Source organism: Aquarana catesbeiana, linkage group LG11, assembly GCF_042186555.1.
Source record: "Aquarana catesbeiana isolate 2022-GZ linkage group LG11, ASM4218655v1, whole genome shotgun sequence".
In the NCBI taxonomy this organism is placed as follows: domain Eukaryota; kingdom Metazoa; phylum Chordata; class Amphibia; order Anura; family Ranidae; genus Aquarana; species Aquarana catesbeiana.
This window is the reverse complement of record NC_133334.1, coordinates 234,327,799-234,350,910: the sequence shown is the minus strand read 5'-3', so window position 1 is coordinate 234,350,910 and position 23,112 is coordinate 234,327,799. Positions and strand designations below refer to the sequence as shown.

Genomic DNA, 23,112 nt, shown 5'->3' with positions numbered 1-23,112 from the left:
TAATTATGTGTACGGGAAATTAACAAAAGAATAGGAGTTTTGCTTGCACTATTGCATGACTGAATTGATCACAGCTTAGCCATATTCACTAAAGTTAAACCTAGAACAACTTTGTTCTGTACATCACTTTGAAAAAGGGAACTTCTGTCATTGGTCATGTCTCGTATGGGACCTCAGTTATGTTGCATTTGCACATAGTGTGCTGGCTTTTTCTAGTAATTGATATATGACAGCACCACCATTGGCCAAGCAGCCATTATATCTTCTTATTGAGCCGAGACAGTATGGTAAAGATCGGTGATTTTTTTTTTTTTAGATTTCATTGCTGTCTGTGCACTTATTTTGTTGGGACACAAATTGATGAGAAATCTCTAGTGAGGAAAAACAGAATGTAGAATCAAGATGGGTTAGTAGACTGGAAAAGGGTTAGAACTTTTGATAATCTTTTTATAGTTGTGTGCCTTCCTGCCCAGGTGACGTCAGCACCCCAATGAACAAGAAATTAAGCAAAATTTCCAAAATGGAGTTACACGTAAATAATAATTTGACCAAGATGTCAACTGTTCCACACTCTATACGCAACTAAAACAATTTGCCTGGAGGTGAGCTTCAGTTCTTCAGAAGCTTAGAATGTCCCATAGTCCTTTAATGAATCAACTCCAAAAAGTTTGGTAATTCCAGGTCAACAAGTTAGACAGTTGCTGTTAGAATAGTAAAACTTGTGTTCATTGTCATATAACAGAAATGCATGAAAGATTTCCCGCTTAGAATTTATGTATGAAGTATGAGAGCACAGCCCTAATAGAATCTTGCCTGGCAGTCCTTAAACATACTGATAACAGGTACTTAGGTCTCCATCATACTGGCTTGAATACTGGTACATATACAGTTATTATAAAGGTGACTCTAGAGTTAGGATTAAGTGTTGCTTGATCATAAGGTGGGGGGGGGTCATCCTATAAATTGGGGAAATAGTTATTAGCAACAAGCAGGTATTGCTAATCATCATTCCCTAGTGGCCGGTGTCATAGAGTGCATCTATGCTGTATTCGGTTTCTGTCCTGCTAATTCACAGTATTGATCCTCTCTGTATTGTGATCTCCCTAAACCTGCTTTTTAGCACCAAAACATTGCGTAATGTTCTTTTCTTAGACAATGTGAAATGCGGTTGTCCTCTTTGTACATGTGATACGGCTTTGAAAGCCATTCTAAAACTGCTGATGCTGGTATTCACTAATTTTACCTCTAAATAATGTATTTGGGTTGTAACAGTGCATGACAGATCAAACGAGCATTAGAATTTCTGTCTTGTTCTCAATTACACGATAGGTTATATATCATTTCAGATAAGGTTAGATTACAGATAATAGATGTGATGTTTTACAAATAACTCAAATGTTAACATGTCTTTTGAGACTTATCTAACTTGTACATTAGGAACAATGGATTTTCAAAGTGTTACTGTACCTTCCGAATACAAATACTTAGAATCACATCTGGTATATAATAGAATCATTCACTACCTTCTGCAAGGTGGAGATTGTAAATTAGAGTATATGTAAACCCAATTACCGTACTAAATTCTCATATAAGCTTTAAAATGTTAAGGTCATTTCAAAAGTCATTTGTAATAGTTTTACATTTGCAACTTTCATTAAAATGACACCTGGTGATCCTGCAAAGAAGGTCCTTCTTCAGAATCACCCTGCAATAGGATGATTTACTAAAGACAAATAGTGGGGTTGATTTTACTAAAGGCAAGTAGACTGTGCACTTTGCAAAGTGCAGTTGCCCCAGAGCTTGGTAAATGAGCAAAAGCTCTGGTGACTTCCATCATCCAATCATGTGCAAGCAAAAATGCTGTTTTTTTTTTTTTATTGGGTATTCTTTGCAAAGTGAAGCTTTACCTCATTTACTAAACTCTGGAGCAACTGAACTTACATAGTCACAGTCTATTTGACTTTAGTAAATTAATCCCAGTGCATTTGCACTCTGTAAGAGAATTTGCTCCAGAGCATAGTAAATTAGGGTTAGCTCTGTTGATTTCCATCATCCATTCATGTGCAATCAGAAATGCTGTGTTTTTGTTTTTTCCTTGCATGTGAATAGATATGCTTTGCAAAGTGAAGCTTCACCTCATTTACTAAGCTCTGGAGCAAATCCCCTTGCAGAGTGCAAGTGCACATTCTATTTGCCTTTAGTAAATCACTCCCAATGTCTCTGTTTTGTACTTGTTCTCCTATGTTGTCACCCTGTCACATGCATTCCCAAAGACTACAAGTAACTATGCAGTGGAACATTTCATTAGGGTCACTGGCCCATTACTCCTTGCAGGGGGCTACGGTTAAAGCCAAGGTGCCACTTCGACTTCACCCCGGCTGGTTCTTCAATGGTCTTTGGGTCCCCGGTGCCAGCATGTTTACTAAAGGAAGCCGGCTGTGACTCATTGCAGCTTCACAGCCGGTGCCTTGCCAAGAAAGTTCCCCCGGCGGATAAGGACCCCCCTCTACTGCGCAGGCGCAGTAGGAACAACAAGGAAGCCGCCGAAAACAGCCGAAGCTGAACACCTGAGTCAGCTGTACACGGCGCCTGCGCACTACATTCTACCCTATGTCCACGTTAAAGCCCCACCATCCAAGTGGACATAGAGTTAGAATAATATTATGCCGAGCACAGCGAGGCCGTGCCCGAAGCGTAGCGAGTCTGCGAGGGGCCTGTTACATACTGTTTTTTTATTAAAATAGTCTTCGCACGCAAGCGCCGTGTACAGCTGACTCAGGTGTTCAGCTTCAGCTCTTTTCAGGGGCTCCCTTGTTGTTCCTACTGCGCAAGCGATGCGCCTGCGCAGTAGAGGGGGGTCCTTATCCGCCGAGGGGAACTTTCTTGGCAGAACACCAGCTTCCCCCTGCACATGTGCGAGTTGCGCTGTGAATGGACCCGCAGCCTTCTGGGACCTGTTACATGTCCCAGAAGGTTGTGGGCAAGGGAGGGAACTTCTGCTCCGATTGCCTAGGCACCAACTCCCAAAAAATAAAAAATAAACTTTAAAAGTGGGAGAGAAGGGGGAAGGAGGTGTTAAAGTTGAACTTCCCTTATAGGATGATGTTCCGCTTTAAAAGTATTCTTTATCAGATCGCAACATGTTCACATTTCATAAATCACTTGTATTTACATTGATCCAGGATAGTAACTTTGTGATACATAACTACAATGCTATACCCTTGAAGATATCAGAGCTGCACACCAGTACACATGTCAATCTTACATTTTTACTGGGTAAATGGAAGAGACTTGGCAAGAGGGTGCTGTTACTATTCTTGCTGTAGTATATACAGTGTGTATATACATATATATATACACACTGAGCAAAATTATAAACGCAACACTTTTGTGTTTGCCCCTATTTATCATGAGCTGAACTCAAAGATCTACAACTTTTTCTATGTACACAAAAGCCTAGGTTCACATTGGAGCGATTTGTCATGCGATTTGAGAGATCAAAACGCATGACAAGTCGCAGCCTATTGGAGGCAATGGCACTATTTCAATCGGTGCAACACCAATTTTGTGGTGCCGCACCAATTTGCAAAAGTAGTTCCTGCACTACTTTTGCCTATTTCAGGTGCGACTTCAATAGACATCTGTGCATGAAGCCACACAGATGTCTATCAAGTAGCACCTGAAATCGCGCTGACCTTGCTACTTTGAAATCGCGCTACTTCAAGTGAAGTAGCGCGATTTCAAAGTAGCGTCAATGTGAACAAGGGCAAAGGACTATTTCTCTCAAATATTGTTCACAAATCTGTCTGAATCTGTGTCAGTGAGCACTTCTCCTTTCCTGAGATAATCCATCCACCTCACAGGTGTGGCATATCAAGATGCTGATTAGACAGCATGATTATTGCACAGGTGTGCCTTAGGCTGGCCACAATAAAAGGCCACTCTAAAATGTGCAATTTTACTGTAAGGGGGGGGTCCGAAAACCAGTCAGTATCTGGTGTGACCACCATTTGTCTCACGCAGTGCAGCACATCTCCTTCGCATAGAGTTGATCAGGTTGTTGATTGTGGCCTGTGGAATGTTGGTCCATTCCTCTTCAATAGCTGTGCAAAGTTGCTGGATATTGGCAGGAACTGGAACACGCTGTTGTATACGCCGATCCAGAGCATCTCAAACATGCTCAATGGGTGACATGTCCGGTGAGTATGCTGGCCATGCAAGAACTGGGATGTTTTCAGCTTCCAGGAATTGTGTACAGATCCTTGTAATATGGGGCCGTGCATTATCATGCTGCAACATGGGGGGCTGGTCGTGGATGAATGGCACAACAATGGGCCTCAGGATCTCGTCACAGTATCTCTATGCATTAAAAATGCAATCAATAAAATGCACCTGTGTTCGTTGTCCATAGCGCACACCTCCCCATACCATAACCCCACCACCACCATGGGCCACTCGATCCACATTGTTGACATCAGCAAACCACTCATCCACACAACGCCATACACGCTGTCTGCCATCTGCCCTGTACAGTGAAAACCAGGATTCATCCATGAAGAGAACACCTCTCCAAAGTGCCAGACACCATCGAATGTGAGCATTTGCCGACTCAAGTTGGTTACAACGACAAACTGCAGTCAGGTCGAGACCCCGATGAGGACGAAGAGCATGCAGATGAGCTTCCCTGACAGTTTGTGCAGAAATTCTTTGGTTATGCAAACCAATTGTTGCAGCAGCTGTCCGAGTGGTTGGTCTCAGACGATCTTGGAGGTGAAGATGCTGGATGTGAAGACCTGGGCTGGTGTGGTTACACGTGGTCTGTGGTTGCGAGGCCGGTTGGATGTACTGCCAAATTCTCTGAAACACCTTTAGAGACGGCTTATGGTAGAGAAATAAACATTCAATTCAAGGACAAGAGCTCTGGTGGACATTCCTGCAGTCAGCATGCCAATTCCACACTCCCATAAAACTTGCAACATCTGTGGCATTGTGCTGTGTGATAAAACTGCACATTTTAGAGTGGCCTTTTATTGTGGCCAACCTAAGGCACACCTGTGCAACCTATGCTATAATCATGTTTAATCAGCATCTTGATATGCCACACCTGTGAGGTGGATGGATTATCTCAGCAAAGGAAAAGTGCTCACTAACACAGATTTAGACAGATTTGTGAACAATATTTGAGAGAAATAGGCCTTTTGTGTGCATAGAAACACACTTGCTCAGTGTGTGTGTGTATGTGTGTGTGTATGTGTATGTGTATATATATATATACACTACCGTTCAAAAGTTTGGGGTCACCCAAACAATTTTGTGTTTTCCATGAAAAGTCACACTTATTCACCACCATACGTTGTGAAATGAATAGAAAATAGAGTCAAGACATTGACAAGGTTAGAAATAATGATTTGTATTTGAAATAACATTGTTTTTACATCAAACTTTGCTTTCATCAAAGAATCCTCCTTTTGCAGCAATTACAGCATTGCACACCTTTGGCATTCTAGCTGTTAATTTATTGAGGTAAGCTGGAGAAATTGCACCCCACGCTTCTAGAAGCAGCTCCCACAAGTTGGATTGGTTGGATGGGCACTTCTGGCGTACCATACGGTCAAGCTGCTCCCACAACAGCTCAATGAGGTTCAGATCTGGTGACTGTGCTGGCCACTCCATTACCGATAGAATACCAGCTGCCTGCTTCTGCTGTAAATAGTTCTTGCACAATTTGGAGGTGTGTTTAGGGTCATTGTCCTGTTGTAGGATGAAATTGGCTCCAATCAAGCGCTGTCCACTGGGTATGGCATGGCGTTGCAAAATGGAGTGATAGCCTTCCTTATTCAGAATCCCTTTTACCCTGTACAAAGCTCCCACCTTACCAGCACCAAAGCAACCCCAGACCATCACATTACCTCCACCATGCTTAACAGATGGCGTCAGGCATTCTTCCAGCATCTTTTCATTTGTTCTGCGTCTCACAAACGTTCTTCTTTGTGATCCAAACACCTCAAACTTGGATTCATCCGTCCACAACACTTTTTTCCAGTCTTCCTCTGTCCAATGTCTGTGTTCTTTTGCCCATCTTAATCTTTTTCTTTTATTGGCCAGTCTCAGATATGGCTTTTTCTTTGCCACTCTGCCCTGAAGCCCAAAATCCCGCAGCCGCCTCTTCACTGTAGATGTTGACACTGGTGTTTTGCGGGTACTATTTAATGAAGATGCCAGTTGGGGACCTGTGAGGCGTCGGTTTCTCAAACTAGAGACTCTAATGTGCTTATCTTCTTGCTTAGTTGTGCAACGCGGCCTCCCACTTCTTTTTCTACTCTGGTTAGAGCCTGTTTGTGCTGTCCTCTGAAGGGAGTAGTACACACCGTTGTAGGAAATCTTCAATTTCTTTGCAATTTCTCGCATGGAATAGCCTTCATTTCTAAGAACAAGAATAGACTGTCGAGTTTCAGATGAAAGTTCTCTTTTTCTGGCCATTTTGAGCGTTTAATTGACCCCACAAATGTGATGCTCCAGAAACTCAATCTGCTCACAGGAAGGTCAGTTTTGTAGCTTCTGGAAGGAGCTAGACTGTTTTTAGATGTGTGAACATGATTGCACAAGGGTTTGCTAATCATCAATTAGCCTTCTGAGCCAATGAGCAAACACATTGTACCATTAGAACACTGGAGTGATAGTTGCTGGAAATGGGCCTCTATACACCTATGTAGATATTGCACCAAAAACTAGACATTTGCAGTTAGAATAGTCATTTACCACATTAGCAATGTATAGAGTATATTTGTTTAAAGTTAGGACTAGTTTAAAGTTAGCTTCATTTAAAAGTACAGTGCTTTTCCTTCAAAAATAAGGACATTTCAATGTGACCCCAAACTTTTGAACGGTAGTGTATATATAGGAATCAGTACACACCTGCCATCATTTCAAGTCCCTCTGATTAACCCCAGATAAAGTTCAGCTGTTCTAGTAGGTCTTTCCAGACATTTTCTTAGTCGCATCCTACAGCAAAAGCCATGGTCCGCAGAGAGCTTACAAAGGATCAGAGGGATCTCATTGCTAAAAGGTATCAGTCAGGAGAAGGGTACAAAAGAATTTCCAAGGCTTTAGATATACCATGGAACGCAGTGAAGACAGTTATTATCAAGTGGAGAAAATATGGTGCAACAGTGACATTACCAAGAACTGGACATCCCTCCAAAATGTATGAAAAGACGAGAATAAAACTGGTCAGGGAGGCTGTCAAGAGGCCTACAGCAATGTTAAAGGAGCTGCAGGAATATCTGGCAAGTACTGGCTGTGTGGTGACAACAATATCCCGTATTCTTCATATGTCTGGGCTATGGGGTAGAATGACAAGACGGAAGCCTTTTCTTACGAAGAAAAATATCCAAAACATGCAAAAACACATCTGAAGTCTCCCAAAAGCATGTGGGAAAATGTGTTATGGTCTGAGGAAACCAAGGTTGGAACTTTTTGACCATATTTCCAAAAGATATGTTTGCCGCAAAAACAACACTGCACATCACCAAAAGAACACCATACCCATAGCCCAGTGGTGGCGGTGGTGGCAGCATCATGCTTTGGGGCTGTTTTTCTCAGCTGGAACAGGGGCCTTAGTCAAGGTAGAGGGAATTATGAACAGTTCCAAATATCAGTCAATATTGGCACAAAATTTTCAGGCTTCTGCTAGAAAGCTGAACATGAAGAGGAACTTCATCTTTCAACATGACAACGACCCAAAGCATACATCCAAATCAACAAAATAATTGGCTTCACCAGATGAAGATTAAAGATTTGGAATGGCCCAACTGGAGCCCTGACCTGAATCCGATTTAAAATCTGTGAGGTGATCTGAAGAGGGCTGTGCACAGGAGATGCCCTCGCAATCTGACAGATTTGGGGTGTTTTTGGAAAGAGTGGGTAAATATTGCCAAGTCAAGATGTGTCATGCTGATAGACTCATACCCAAAAAGACTGAGTACTGTAAAAAAATCAAAAGGTGCTTCAACAAAGTATTAGTTTAAGGGTGTGTACACTTATGCAACCATATTTTATTTTTTTATTTTTACTCCTCTCCTCCTAAAAGATTTCAGTTTGTTGTTCAACTGAGTTGTACAGTTTATAGGTCACATTGAAGGTGGAAAAAGTTCTGAAATGATTTATCTTTGTCTCATTTTGTTACATCACAGAAACCTGTGTCCGTAGGGTTCAATATTGTGTTGGCCCACCCTTTGCAGCTATAACAGCTTTAACCCTTCTGGGAAGGCTGTCCACAAGGTTTAGGAGTGTGTCTATGGGAATGTTGGATCATTCTTCCAGAATCGCATTTGCGAGGTCAGGCACTGATGTTGGATGAGAAGGTCTGGCTCGCAGTATTCGCTCTAATTCATCCCAAAGGTGTTCTATCAGATTGAGGTCAGGACTCATCCATGTCTTTATGGACCGTGCTTTGTGCACTGATGCACTGCACTAAGGGGCCAAGCCCAACCCCTGAAAAACAACCCCACACCATAATCCCCTTCCACCAAATGATTTGGACCAGTGCACAAAGCAAGGTCAGCCTGTCAGTGCTCAGACCATACACTGCACACTGCATCAAGTTGGTCTGCATGGCTGTCGTCCCAGAAAGAAGCCTCTTCTAAAGATGATGCACAAGAAAGCACACAGTTTGCTAAAGACTAAGGACATGGATTACTGGAACCATGTCCTGTGGTCAGATGAGACCAAGATAAACGTATTCGGTTCAGATGGTGTCAAACGTGTGTGACGGCAACCAGGTGGGGAGTAAAAAGACAAGTGTGTCTTGCCTACAGTCAAGTATGCTGGTGGGAGTGTCATGGTCCGGGGCTGCATGAGTACTGCTGACACTGGGGAGCTACAGTTCATTGAGGGAACCATGAATGCCAATATGTACTGTGACATACTGAAGCAGAGCATGATCCCCTCCCTTCGGAGACTGGGCCGCAGAGCAGTATTCCAACATGATAACGACCCCAAGCACACCTCCAAGATGACCACTACCTTGCTAAAGAAGCTGAGGGTAAAGGTAATGGACTGGCCAAGCATGTCTCCAGACCTAAACTGTATTGAGCATCTTGTGGGGCATCCTCAAATAGAAGGTGGAGGAAGTGCAAGGTCTCTAACATCCACCAGCTCCGTGATGTTGTCATGGAGGAGTGGAAGAGGATTCCAGTGGTAACCTGTGAAGCTCTGGTGAACTCCATGCCCAAGAGGGTTAAGGCAGTGCTGGAAATAATGGTGATCAGTAAGGATGAGCTCCGGCGTGTTCGCACAGCCCACGTGCAGTGCCCACCAGGAAGTCGGCACTGCCTGTAATTAGCGCAGCGCAGTGCCGACTTCCTGGCAGGCTCTACACGTGGGCTGTGCAAACACGCCAGGGCTCATCCTTAGTGGCCACACAAAATATTGACACTTTGGGCCCAATTTGGACATTTTCACTTAGGGGTGTATTTGCTTTTGTTGCCAGCGGTGACTGCACTTCCAAGTGCACTTGCAGTGCAAAGTGGATTTGCCTTTAGTAAATAAACCCCTATGTTTTTTATTTTTTGCGCTATAAACAAAAAAAGACCGACAATTTTGAAAAAAAAAAATTTTTTACTTTCTGCTATAAAACATATCCAATAAAAAAAAAATTAAAATAAAAAATGTCTTCATAAATTTAGGCCAGTATGTATCCTGCTACAGTTGCTTTTTGGTAAAAAAAAATCCTAATAAGCGTATATTGATTGATTTACATGAATGTTATAACGCCTACAAACTATGGGATATATGTCGTTTTTTATTTTATACTAGTAATGGCAGCGATCAGCGACTTATAGTGGGACTGCGATATTACAGTGGGCAATCAGACACTAACTGACACGTTTGACACTTTGTGAGAAACAGTGACACTAATACAGTGATCAGATCTAAAAATATGCACCGTCACTGTACTAGGGTTAAACATCTAGGGCGATCAAAGGGTTAACTGTGTGCCTAGCCAGTGTTTAAGTGTATTGTATTGTCGTAAGCTATTAAGAAATAAGGATGATTGGCATAAAATTTTATGGATACCTCAAGATTGAAGCCAGGGGTTAATTTTGCCCAGAGATGAGTTTCAATGATTGAGGCAGCATGTTAACTTAGTAGTTACCTCTCTTCACAGGTTTGGAATCCTGGGTTCCTGTCCATATAGAGTATGCATGTTATGCACATGTGGCTTTACTTTCACAATTAAGAAACAAACTGGTAGACTATATTTGGCATTTGACCATATGCGCATGGAAACATTTCTGTAATGCCCTGTACACACGATAGGATTTTCCAATGGAAAATGTGTGATAGGACCTTGTTGTCGGAAATTCCGACCGTGTGTGGGCTCCATCACACATTTTCCATCGGATTTTCCGACACAAAAAGTTTGAGAGCTTGCTATAAAATTTTCCGACAACAAAATCCGATCGGTTAAATTCTGATCGTGTGTACACAAATCCGACACACAAAGTGCCACGCATGCTCAGAATAAATTAAGAGACGAAAGCTATTGGCTACTGCCCCGTTTATAGTCCTGACGTACGTGTTTTACGTCACCGCGTTCAGAACGATCGGATTTTCCGACAACTTTGTGTGACCGTGTGTATGCAAGACAAGTTTGAGCCAACATCCGTCGGAAAAAATCCATGGATTATGTTGTTGGAATGTCCGATCAATGTCCAACCGTGTGTACAGGGCATAAGACTCTGGTAACATATGTTAGATTGTAAGCTCTGGGGGCAGGTACTAGCATTAATGGTTCTATCGCTACTTGTTTGGTACAAGGTTCTTCGTATATTCCAGTACCAGGGAGAGCCGTAATTTCTCCTTTCTCCTTAGGGATATATGAAAGATTTAGAAACATAGCAGGACAGCACAGAATCAAGAGAGTCCTTTCATAGATACTGCACGGACGAGAGATCTCTTCACTGGGTTCCTGGAGACCCTTGGGATCCCAGCAGAAATTAAACTGTTCCCCCTTTATACAAACCAGCACTATTATGTGGCCAACTTTGTCATGGACTTATCAAACCAAATCTAGATTTAACTTTTCTTAACTTCTTCTGTTGATGAAGTATATCTTTGCACGCATCTGTTAACTTTAACTTCCTTTCATAGTTGCTATAACCAAATGTGTAAATAGAAGGGGAAGTTGTGGTACGAATTAGCACTGTAGAACCTTAATAAGAAACTAAAACACATGCTTGTGCTTAGCAGACTGTAGCATAGGATCTAAATAAATCAACTATGCTTCATCAGTTGAGTGTTGGGTTATTTGACGTGTTAAAGTTTTTAGGGTTGATTGATTGTTCATTTTTACAGGTCACTGTAAATTATTGATATATACAGTTTATCGGGTAAAATAAGTATTGAACACGTCACCGTTTTTCTAGGTAAATATATCTCTAAAGGTGCTATTGACATGAAATTTGCACATGTCGGTAACAACCAATGCAATCCATACATACAAAGAAACCAAACAAATAAGTTCAGAAATGAAGTTATGTGTATTAAAATGGAATGACACAGGGAAAAAGTACTGACCGCTTGAAGAAAGGGAAGTGCAAAAAGGCATGGAAAGCCAAGACCACAGCTTAAATCTATCAGTAATTAGAAAGCAATCCTGCCCCTTGTCACTGCAAATTATTATCAGCTGGTTTAGTCTCAACTGATGGCCTATACAAAAGTGTCTCATTACCAAGGTGTCACACAAGAAACTTCTCATGATGGGTAAAAGCAAAGAGCTCTGTCAAGACCTTTGCAAACTTATTGTTGCAAAACATACTGATGGCATTGCTTACAGAAGGATTTTCTAAACTTCTGAATGTTCCATTGAGCGCTGTTGCGGCCATAATCCGGAAGTGGAAAGAACATAATTTCACCATAAACTGGCCACGACCAGGTGCTCCTCGCAAGATTTCTGACAGATGAGGGAAAAGAATTATCAGACGAGTTGTCCAAGAGCCAAGGACCACTTGTGGAGAGCTTCAGAAAGAGCCAACATTAGCAGGTACAATTGTTTCAAAGAAAATAATAAGTAATGCCTGTATGCATGCTCACCACGCAAGACTCCATTGCTGAAGAAAAAGAATGTTGAAGCTCTTTTAAAGTTTGCTGCACAACATTTAGACAAGCCTGGGAAATTCTGGGAAAATATAGTCTGGTCAGATGAGACCAAAATGAAACTCTTTGGATGCCATAATACACACCATGTTTGGAGGCCAAATGGCACCACACATCACCCCAAAAACACCCCATACCAACAGTGAAGTTTGGAGGTGAGAACATCATGGTGTGGGGCTGTTTTTCAGCATGCAGTACTGGCAAACTTCATACCATTGAAGGAAGGATGAATGGAAAAATGCACCAACACATTCTTGATAAAAATCTGCTGCCATCAACCAGGATGATGAAGATGAAACAAGGGTGGACATTTCAGCAAGACAATGATCCCAAACAAAAAGCCAAGGAACCTCTCGAGTTAGCATGTTCAATACTTTTTCCTTGTGTCATTTCATTTTTTTACACATAACTTTATTCCTAAACTTATTTATTTTGGTTTCTTTGTATGTATGGATTGCATGGGTTGTTACCGACGTGGTGAAAATGTCATGTCAATAGCACATTTAGAAATATACTTGCCTAGAAAAATAGTGACAAGTTCAGTATTTATTTTACCATATATATACCGTATATATGTGTGTGCCACAGATTTCTTGTATATGTTAAATAGCAGTTTCTGTTTAAAGAAGTATCAAAGGGTACTTCTTGACTATAAATAAATGGGTAAAATAAATATGTAACAGCACTAGCTCTAACCATTCTCTCACTAAATTTTAAATCTAAATCATATCTTATTCACATTATCCAAATAGATATATAAAAAAAACATGTGCAGCGATTAATAAAATAAATATGTGCACCAATATGAAATAAATCATGTGCAACAAGATTATTCTAAATTGAGCATATACAATATATTCATAAAAACCTTGTGCAAATGTTGTTGCAACAAAGTGTCCAGTGCAATAATGTAGCACAAATGATAGATAATGTCCCAAAGAAGTGTCCTGTGCTTCAAAAATCAAATGCAAATCTTCATATATCACAAAAATCTTCACCAGTGAAACCTCCACCAGTCAGCCGGCCAAAGACCGTTCGAATATCAGCCGGTTCAGCAGGGACTGTCCGAGATTTTAACTATGTATGGGTAGGCTGATTGTACCCAAGTTGTTTGATTAAACAACCAGCCTGTTGGATCTTTCATGTGATCATTGCCAACGGCTATAGCTACTAGCAATATCACTGTGTGTTCTTCCAGCTGGCTCCCTCTGCCCCCCTGTCGAAAGAATGCAGTAGCTCTGCGGGAGGGATTCCCCCATCAACACTGACTGTGTTGATGGGGGAATTGAGCAGTTTTATTTCTTGCAACCATGGGTTGACAATCACACCATCTATGGCCAGCATAAATGGACTCACCAGAACTTTTGACCCTTTAGTTAGTGGGTCATCTCCTGCTCAATCAATTAGCCCCAGTGGATTCTCCTCCATGAGATGGTCTTAACAATAATCCATTCTCAGCAAATGTGGGTGGAAAACAAGAAAAACAATTCTCATTGCATAACACAGCTTTTATTAGGACCACATTAAAAACAAAGTAGCACGCTTACATGGATTAAGTGTCATTCTCAACACTAGAGGCTAACTGCCGGCTCCACCTGCACACATTGTCTGCAAGCACACAGAGACCAACAGGATGGCACCGAACAAGCACCGTCCTATTTGGATAATGTTAATAGAATGACATGATTTATGGTTTAGATTTTATATTTAGTGAGAGAATTGTTGAAGCTAGCGCTGTTACATATTCCCATTTATCACTGTAAATCATGGCATGACTAGTTTCTAGATTGAATACATTGCCAGTAGATAACAATTCCACTGAATAATATGGTGGAAACAGCATTAAATTGGTTGTATGTAACATAGTATTCACTTAAATAACGTATGGTCTTAACCCCAAGAGGACTGTTTTGTACCTAGGTTGGAATTGACTTTACAGCATCAAATGGAAATCCACGGGATGCCTCATCTCTACATCACATTAATCCTATGGGAACCAATGAATATCTCTCTGCACTTTGGTCAGTGGGACAGATCATCCAGGACTATGATTCGTGAGTAAAGTGATTTTATTCTCTGCACACAATGAGAACACCTTTTCTGCAAAAGGATCATGCCTTTAATTGTGGTAGGAGAAGGCAGCTCTTTTGTTAAAAAAAAGCTCTTATTCCTTCATAACGTGAACCCATGGACAGGCCATGGGCAAGCAAGTATTTATTTTTTTAACAGTAAATGAGCATTAAAACAGGGAGTCCTGGTCATTATCTCTGTAGCTTTAGGCACTATGGAGCAACACATCTTCAAAGTTCACATGAGAAGCAGCGACCTTTTACATTTGGTGTCTGAGCAGTTAAATCCCTCTCTGATCTTGTTTTTTCTGATTCGGCTGCACAAAGAATAGGAACAGATCCTTCCATCCACACAAGCGAGGTGTATATGGAATTCCCCCACCGTCACAATTTATTCTGACAACACGACTATTCACTGTCAGAATACACTGATCAGCGAATGCAGTCGCTGATCAACAAAAGTTTTCCATGGTTGATTTCTGTTGAATAGGTTCATCAGAGCATCCTGCCATCAACGTCCCCTCAGTACAGCTCCCCCATCAGTGTCCGCCCTCATTGCAGCTCCCCCATCAGTGTCCCCCTCATTGCAGCTCTCCCATCAGTGTCCCCCTCATTGTAGCTCCCCCATCAGTGTCCCCCTCATTGCAGCTCTCCCATCAGTGTCCCCCTTATTGTAGCTCCCCCATCAGTGTCACCCTCATTGCAGCTCCCCCATCAGTGTCCCCCTCATTGCAGCTCCCCCATCAGTGTCCCCCTCATTGCAGCTCCCCCATCAGTGTCCCCCTCATTGTAGCTCCCCCATCAGTGTCCCCCTCATTGTAGCTCCCCCATCAGTGTCACCCTCATTGCAGCTCCCCCATCAGTGTCCCCCTCATTGCAGCTCCCCCATCAGTGTCCCCCTCATTGCAGCTCCCCCATCAGTGTCCCCCTCATTGTAGCTCCCCCATCAGTGTCCCCCTCATTGCAGCTCTCCCATCAGTGTCCCCCTCATTGTAGCTCCCCCATCAGTGTCACCCTCATTGCAGCTCCCCCATCAGTGTCCCCCTCATTGCAGCTCCCCCATCAGTGTCCCCCTCATTGCAGCTCCCCCATCAGTGTCCCCCTCATTGTAGCTCCCCCATCAGTGTCCCCCTCATTGTAGCTCCCCCATCAGTGTCACCCTCATTGCAGCTCCCCCATCAGTGTCCCCCTCATTGCAGCTCCCCCATCAGTGTCCCCCTCATTGCAGCTCCCCCATCAGTGTCCCCCTCATTGTAGCTCCCCCATCAGTGTCCCCCTCATTGTAGCTCCCCCATCAGTGTCCCCCTCATTGCAGCTCCCCCATCAGTATCCCCCTCATTGCAGCTCCCCCATCAGTATCCCCCTCATTGCAGCTCCCCCATCAGTGTCCCCCTCATTGCAGCTCCCCCATCAGTGTCCCCCTCATTGTAGCTCCCCCATCAGTGTCCCCCTCATTGTAGCTCCCCCATCAGTGTCCCCCTCATTGCAGCTCCCCCATCAGTGTCCCCCTCATTGCAGCTCCCCCATCAGTATCCCCCTCATTGCAGCTCCCCCATCAGTGTCCCCCTCATTGCAGCTCCCCCATCAGTGTCCCCCTCATTGTAGCTCCCCCATCAGTGTCCCCCTCATTGTAGCTCCCCCATCAGTGTCCCCCTCATTGTAGCTCCCCCATCAGTGTCCCCCTCATTGTAGCTCTGGTAAGAGACCTTCTGTATTCTATTTGCTCTAATCTAAGAAAAAAACAATCACCTGCAGAGGTAAGAGCAAAGCTTGATGTACAATTAGGCTTTGTAGGCACATGCCTATACGCATCTGAGGCAAAGAGGCATATTTTCCCTGTATAATTATTGGTTACAATTCTTTTGCCATCATCAGTGGAAATAATTATCTCATATAAAGGTTATTTACACATAATCACAACATATGAGGCCTGCTTAGGACCGGGAAAACATGTTGTCAAAAAGAGGTGATAAGGAAGAAGTATGTTACTTAAAGGACAGCTGTAGCTTTGGAACAGTTGTCCCATAAACACTGCCCCCCTTTCCCTGAGTGCTGCTTGTATAACATTTACCTTTTCCTCCATTCCAGCAGTTCTCACTGTGCTGATCCATGGAGAGCCACACATTTTCTCCCAGAAGTGTCCTCTTCCTCTTGTGCATAAGTGCCGTGCCCCCACTAAGTCCAATGGGGAGAGCCATACTTTGGAGGACTGCTTTAGGCCACTATGAGTACAACTCCAGGTGGAGCAGCACACTAAGGATCGCTGGAACAGGCGCCAAGATTAATGGTAGAATCAGCAGCACTCATGGGGTTAAGGACTGATTATAGGTGTATGTGATTGCAAAAACCACTGAAACAAATAACACACTTAGCACAAAGTGCATCCCATGTATCCCATTTTTCATTAATTAAAATTCTCTTTATTTACCATTAATTCGAGTTTTTTATGCATGGTCCTGTGACCACATGGTCCCCACTTCTCCCCACAGCTTGAAAGGCTGAGGCGGAGACTGCCAGTCATAATGGTGAAATCTGGGCTACAGGCAGTGCCAGGACAAGGCCATCCAGCGTCAAGGGCTAAGATGCCAGGCTGCGTCCCCCCCTCCCCCCTTCCCTTAGGGTTAGCAGTGATGTCGCTGTCACTACTCCTGTCAGCCTTTTAAAAGAAGAAACTGGCACAGGGCACCCCCATCCCTGCAATACATTGTTGTGCCCAGGGTAGCTGTCCCTCCTTGCCCACCCTTTGTCCCGGCCCTGGCTACAGGACAGGATGCCAACTGTCAAATACTCCAACCTGCCTTTTTAGGCTCTCAGCTGCCCATGTCACCATCAGCACTGACATCCTGACAGGGCGGATAACAGTGTTTGATTGACGGTGGCACCTCCTGTCTTTAAAATTCACAGCAATTCAGACTGGTTCCGCCCAAAGTCTGGGTTGTTTGGACTAGAGTTACCTTTGTGGACCCTGGAAGCATACTCATAAGTAGTGGCAATGTTGCAGGGGGTTGCTGAGCTTACAGATAGTTGCTATCGTCAGCAAATGACGGGAATTTACTGGTAGAATCAGCCGGCATTTTCATATAAATTCAGTGTATTAAAGACTAAAAGGCACACAATATTTGTTGTAGAGACTATAATTTTTTTTTTTGGGGGGGGGGGGGGGTACTAACTCTTTAAAGGACATTTACAAAAGGTACAGAAGCTGTCCTTTAAGCTTTTTGCCTACAAGTTCCAGTAATGAAAAAGCCTTGCGTAAGAGACAGTTCCCTAAAGCCTCTTTGTCTGACAAAGACAACGAGGGATTCTCGAAAATGCACATAAAGTTTTAGTTTACGCTTTTTTTTTAATTAAATTTAACATTACATACTAAATAGCCTATTGTAGCAACATTTTATTGGCATTCTCATCTTCTCCCATTTTATCTTCCCGTTATGATGAAGACATATCTTCACATGCCTCCTAATGACACGGATTAATGCGTGACGATGTATTGATCCCTATAGTGGGTCATCCAGAGCAATCCATCTTAGATTGGGTTACATTGTCTGTGGGGAGTTAGGTTACTGCTAATAGCTAATATGTTTTTCCTGACTGGCATTATTTAAATGGTTTGAGTCCAACTGGAAATACATAATTGTTGTCTTGTTTCTATGGTGGACCATAATCCAAGCACAGCCATACTAAATATTAGTATACTGAGACTTCGTTAAATTATTGCAAAAAAAGGTTTTGGGAGGTTTCTCTTTTGTTTTTTTTAATGCCAATATATAACTGCCTCACACCAGTAAGAACATTGATTTTTATACAAATTAGTCTTTTTGTTCAGTCTTTAAATTTTTTTAAAAATAAATGCTTATTAGGACATCAAGAAAACAGGTTCATGATGTGATATCTCCTAAACGTGCACCATTTAGGAGATATTTCCCTGTGTAGCCACCAGTGTCGTTACTTGCGCATGCGCTCTGAAAGAACAACACACCCATGCCTTTCCCTCAGAGACCTGTGCTGTAAACAGTGACCCCCGCACGCATGCGCGAGAGTGACAATATCGAGGCTCGGCCATTTAAGTGGCCGCAGCCCGTGAACACGGAAGGAAGACTGGGTGAAGATGGAAGCCCTGTCAGAGGTGACAGCACGCCGCTGGAGGGCTTCGTTTTAAGGTACTAGGATGCATACTAGCACATTATAACTTTGAAAAGAAGAATCGAAGTAGGGGTCAGTGGCACTACCTATAACCCGAAGAGTGATCTATCAGGTCTCTATTTATATGGCTGTAACAAACCAGATGATGTGATGAAGAAATTCACAAGGGCGTGATTACCTGCTAAAACCTCACCATGAACTGCGTGTGAGGGTAGCAGTATGTAAACACGCCTATGTAAGACCAGACCTCCTAGTACAGGAATATGAAGGGTAAATCTCCATTCATCCCCACTACAAATGTAGGTAATACCAGATAAATTAAACACTAAATATAAACACAACAGTGAGAGCCCATTCACACAGGGGCAGCACGACTTCCAGTGCAACTTTGGGAGGCAACTTGGACACGACTTGAGTATGAATCACAGCGCGACTTGGGGCGACTTCAGCGCGACTTACAACACAACTTGAAGTCGCCTCCAGGACAGAGAGCTGAACATACCAGGCTCTTAGGTCTGGTATGGATGTTAAGGGGAACCCCCACGCCGAAAAAATGGAGTGGGGGTCCCCCCCCAAAATCCATACCAGACCCTTATCCGAGCATGCAGCCCAGCTGGTCAGGAAAGGGGTGGGGACAAGCGAGCGCCCCCCCCCTCCTAAACCGTACCAGGCCGCATGCCCTCAACATGGGGGGGTGGGTGCTTTGGGGGAAGGGGGGCACCCTGCGGCCCCCCACCCCAAAGCACCTTGTCCCCATGTTGATGAGGACAAGGGCCTCTTCCCGACAACCCTGGCCGTTGGTTGTCGGGGTCTGCGGGCGGGGGGCTTATCGTAATCCGGGAGCCCCCTTTAATAAGGGAGCCCCCAGATCCAGGCCCCCCACTCTATGTGAATGAGTATGGGGTACATCGTACCCCTACCCATTCACCTGGGGGAAAAAAAGTGTCAATAAAAAAACACACTACACAGGTTTTTAAAGTAATTTATTAGGCAGCTCCAGGAGTTTTCTTCAGACTTCGGGGGTCTCTTCCGACTTCTCTGCTCTCTCCGGCCTCTTCATACCAAACACATGTCAGTATTGCTTGTCGTCCACTGGGAAAGAAAAAAAAAACATTTTTCATTTCCCAATGAGCCAGCTCGGCGCTGGCATATCGCGGTCGCTCTTCCTGGGTAAATTCTTTTCTTTTTCCTGTAAAGTAGCAATGTCATTTCGAGACCCTTTGGGTCCAGAGACCCCAAATTTTGGCTGCAGCTAGGGGGCATCTAGGGACCCTTAACTACAGAGTTTGAAGCTCAGGGGACCTATGGCTGCAAATGGGCACAGAGAGGCTGCAAATGGGCATTGCTGACCCTCTTTTCCACTTACAGTAGCTGTGCATTTAACACCCTCGTCTTATACTCGGGTCAATACGTTTTTCCCATTTTTTTGTGGTAAATTAGGGCCTCGACTTATACTCGGAACGACTTATACTCGAGTATATACAGTATGTGTATAGCAGTATGCAGTCCATGTGTTAATGCTCTATAAATGTCCAAAAAAACCACAAGCAGGTTACATACAAAGTGCACAGAGAATTGTGCAAAAAAGTGCACAAAAAAAAATCAAAAAACAAAGGCAAAAAATCAACAATTCCAGTGTGAATGGTGCTAGCAGATTTCAGCAGGTGACTTTCGTGCTCCCACTCTTGGGTCCCCACTCACCAGCTCCTTTAACCCCTACAGGAGTAGCTCGCATATAGATCCAAATCCTTATTGGCTTTTTTTTGGAGTTTACTACCACTTTAACATATTTTGTACACCAGCAGCAAACTTGAAATGAATTCTCAAGAATAAAAACTTAGTAACAATTATTTCATAACATATTAAAAACACATTAAACACAAAACTTCTTCTTGGATGCTAAACAAACAGACTCTCTGAGTTCATTCCAGGACCATTCCTTTCATTATTGGTAATAGCACTGTTCCATAGTACAATGCACAAAAATCAAGCCAGGTCCCCAACTGGTAATGTCAAGTTTTGAGGTATTTCTACACAATTGTGATGTACAGCTAAACTTGATGTACTCTGATCTGTGTGCCCCATGGAGTTACTGCCAAAAGTCACGTTGCCACAATCTCCTCGTCAGTATCCGATCCCTAGGTGTTGGGAGTGTTTGCACCAGCCGTCTTGCTTCTGGAAAAAGTCCACAAATACAATGTGCCTCCTTGGTTATCCTTTTCTCAATGGTTCAGATCTGTCAAGGTATATGAAATATTCCATGCAAAGTAGATGTGTTCTTTTAACAGGGAATCTATGTCATCCAATCATGTTACCCAACGTTTCACCACTATAACTTTTTCAAAGAAGTAAATGTTCCTAGCTTTTTCTAAGGAGTAAATGTTCCTTCTCTGCCTATATATTCAAATTCTCCAATCTGGATTCACATTAATTTAAAGGATTACCTCAGAATTTGGCTTGACTACTGGTGAAAGACTCCCATTGATGTGTAAGGACTCCCGGGCAAATTTTGGAGGAGGAACCAGACACTCCTCCTAAGGAAAGAGAGGAAAAGATTACTGCGCACACATACTAAAATTACATTTAAATCCTGCAAGGCTATTTAAAACACCTGAACATATTCAGCAAATAAACAAAAATTATGGGGATTTGGTCACACTATATGGCCACATAGTGCTTAAGCCCACTACTGCATCAAAGTACCCCATTATCAGTGGGTCCTACACTATTCATAGAATGGAAGATCCTGCTTCTCAATCATGGGAGAAATACAGTGCCTTGCAAAAGTATTCCCCCCCATTGGCATTTTTCGTGTTTTCGTTGCCTCACAACCTGGAATTAACATGGATTGTTTGAGGATTCGCATCATTTAATTTACAGAACACGCCCACAACTTTGAAGATTTTTTTTTTTTTATTGTGAAGCAAACAACAAATAGGACAAAAATAACAAAAAAAGTCAATGTGCATAACTATTCACCCCCTAAAGTCAATACTTTGTAGAGCCACCTTTTGCGGCTATCACAGCTCCAAGTCGCTTTGGATAGGTCTCTATGAGCTTGCCACATCTTATCGCTGGGATTTTTGCCCATTCCTCCTTGCAAAACTGCTCCAGCTCCTTCAAGTTGGATGGTTTACGCTTGTGAACAGCAATCTTTAAGTCTGAACACAGATTTTCTATTGGATTTAGGTCTAGGCTTTGACTAGGCCATTCCAACACATTTACAAGTTTCCCCTTAAACCACTCAAGTATTGCTTTAGCAGTGTGTTTGGAGTCATTGTCCTGCTGGAAGGTGAACCTCTGTCCTAGCCTCAAATCACACACAGAGTGGTATAGGTTTTGCTCAAGAATATCCCTGTATTTAGCACCATCCACCTTTCTCTCAACTCTGACCAGTTTCCCAGTCCCGACTGCTGAAAAACATCCCAACAGCCTGATGCTGCCACCACCATGTTTCACTGTGGGGATGGTGTTCTTTGGGTGATGTGATGTGTTGGGTTTGCGCCAGACATAGCGTTTTCTTTGATGGTCAAAAAGTTCAATTTTAGTCTCATCAGACCAGAGCACCTTCCTTCATACATTTTGGGAGTCTCCCACGTGCCTTTTCGCAAACTCAAAACGTGCTGTTTGGTTTTTTGCTGAAAGTCATGGCTTTCTTCTGGCCACTCTGCTATAAAGCCCAATTCTATGGAGCGTACGGCTTATTGTTGTCCTATGTACAGATACTCCAGTCTCTGCTGTGGAACTCTGCAGCTCCTCCAGGGTTATCTTAGGTCTCTGTGCTGCCTCTCTGATTAATGCCCTCCTTGCCCGGTCCGTGAGTTTTGGTGTGCGGCCATCTCTTGGCAGGTTTGCTTTTGTGCCATGTACTTTCCATTTGGTTATGATAGATTTGATGGTGCTCCTAGGGATCATCAAAGATTTGGATATTTTTTTATAACCTAACCCTGACTTGTACTTCTCAACAACATTGTCCCTTACTTGTTTAGATAGTTCCTTGGTCTTCATGGCAGTGTTTGGTTAGTGGTGCCTCTTGCTTAGGTGTTGCAGCCTCTGGGGCCGTTCAAAAAGGTGTGTATATGTGATGACAGATCATGTGACACTTAGATTGCACACAGGTGGACATCATTTCACTAATTATGTGACTTCTGAAGGTAATTGGTTGCACCAGAGCTTTTTATGGGCTTCATAACAAAGGGGGTGAATACATACGCACATGTCAATTATCATTTTTTTATTTCTGAAAAATAGTTTAATGTATATATTTTTCTAATTTTACTTCAGCAACTTAGACTATTGTGTTCTGATCCATCACATATAATTCAGATTAAAAAACATTGAAGCAAAGGCTGTAATGTACTAAAATAGGTAAAAAGCCAAGGAGGTGAATACTTTTGCAAGGCACTGTACACTCCTCTATGTGGGAGAACTAAAGGACTCCTCCTATAACACAGGTGGACACTAATAAGAGGTAATGGCGTGGGGATGGGGTGCTCCAGCCTACACTAGTAAGCCTTTCGCCTTTCAATGGCAGCAACTCACCAGCAAGAAGACCACTTAGAGATCAGAGAGAACATCCACCTGCTTTTATAGTCATTCTGTCACTGCTGCTTCATTGGCCATCGACATTCTTCAGGGAGCACATGACGCCATAGCAGCAGGTGAGAGCTTGCTTTAGCAATCTTGTTGCAGGCAAGTCGTCAGCAGTGACAGGATCACTATTCTGATTTGGCCCTAAAAC

General features: G+C 43.0%; 1 protein-coding gene across 2 annotated transcripts in view; it reads left to right on the top strand.

Annotated features, from left to right (window-relative positions):
• CPNE2 (copine 2) overlaps positions 1-23,112 on the top strand; it is a 180,902-nt gene that overhangs the window by 123,487 nt on the left and 34,303 nt on the right. For both annotated transcript variants that reach the window (XM_073605522.1, XM_073605524.1), the window contains exon 11: positions 14,080-14,213. In XM_073605522.1, the coding sequence (XP_073461623.1) occupies positions 14,080-14,213 (134 nt within the window). The remainder of the gene's footprint in view (positions 1-14,079; positions 14,214-23,112) is intronic.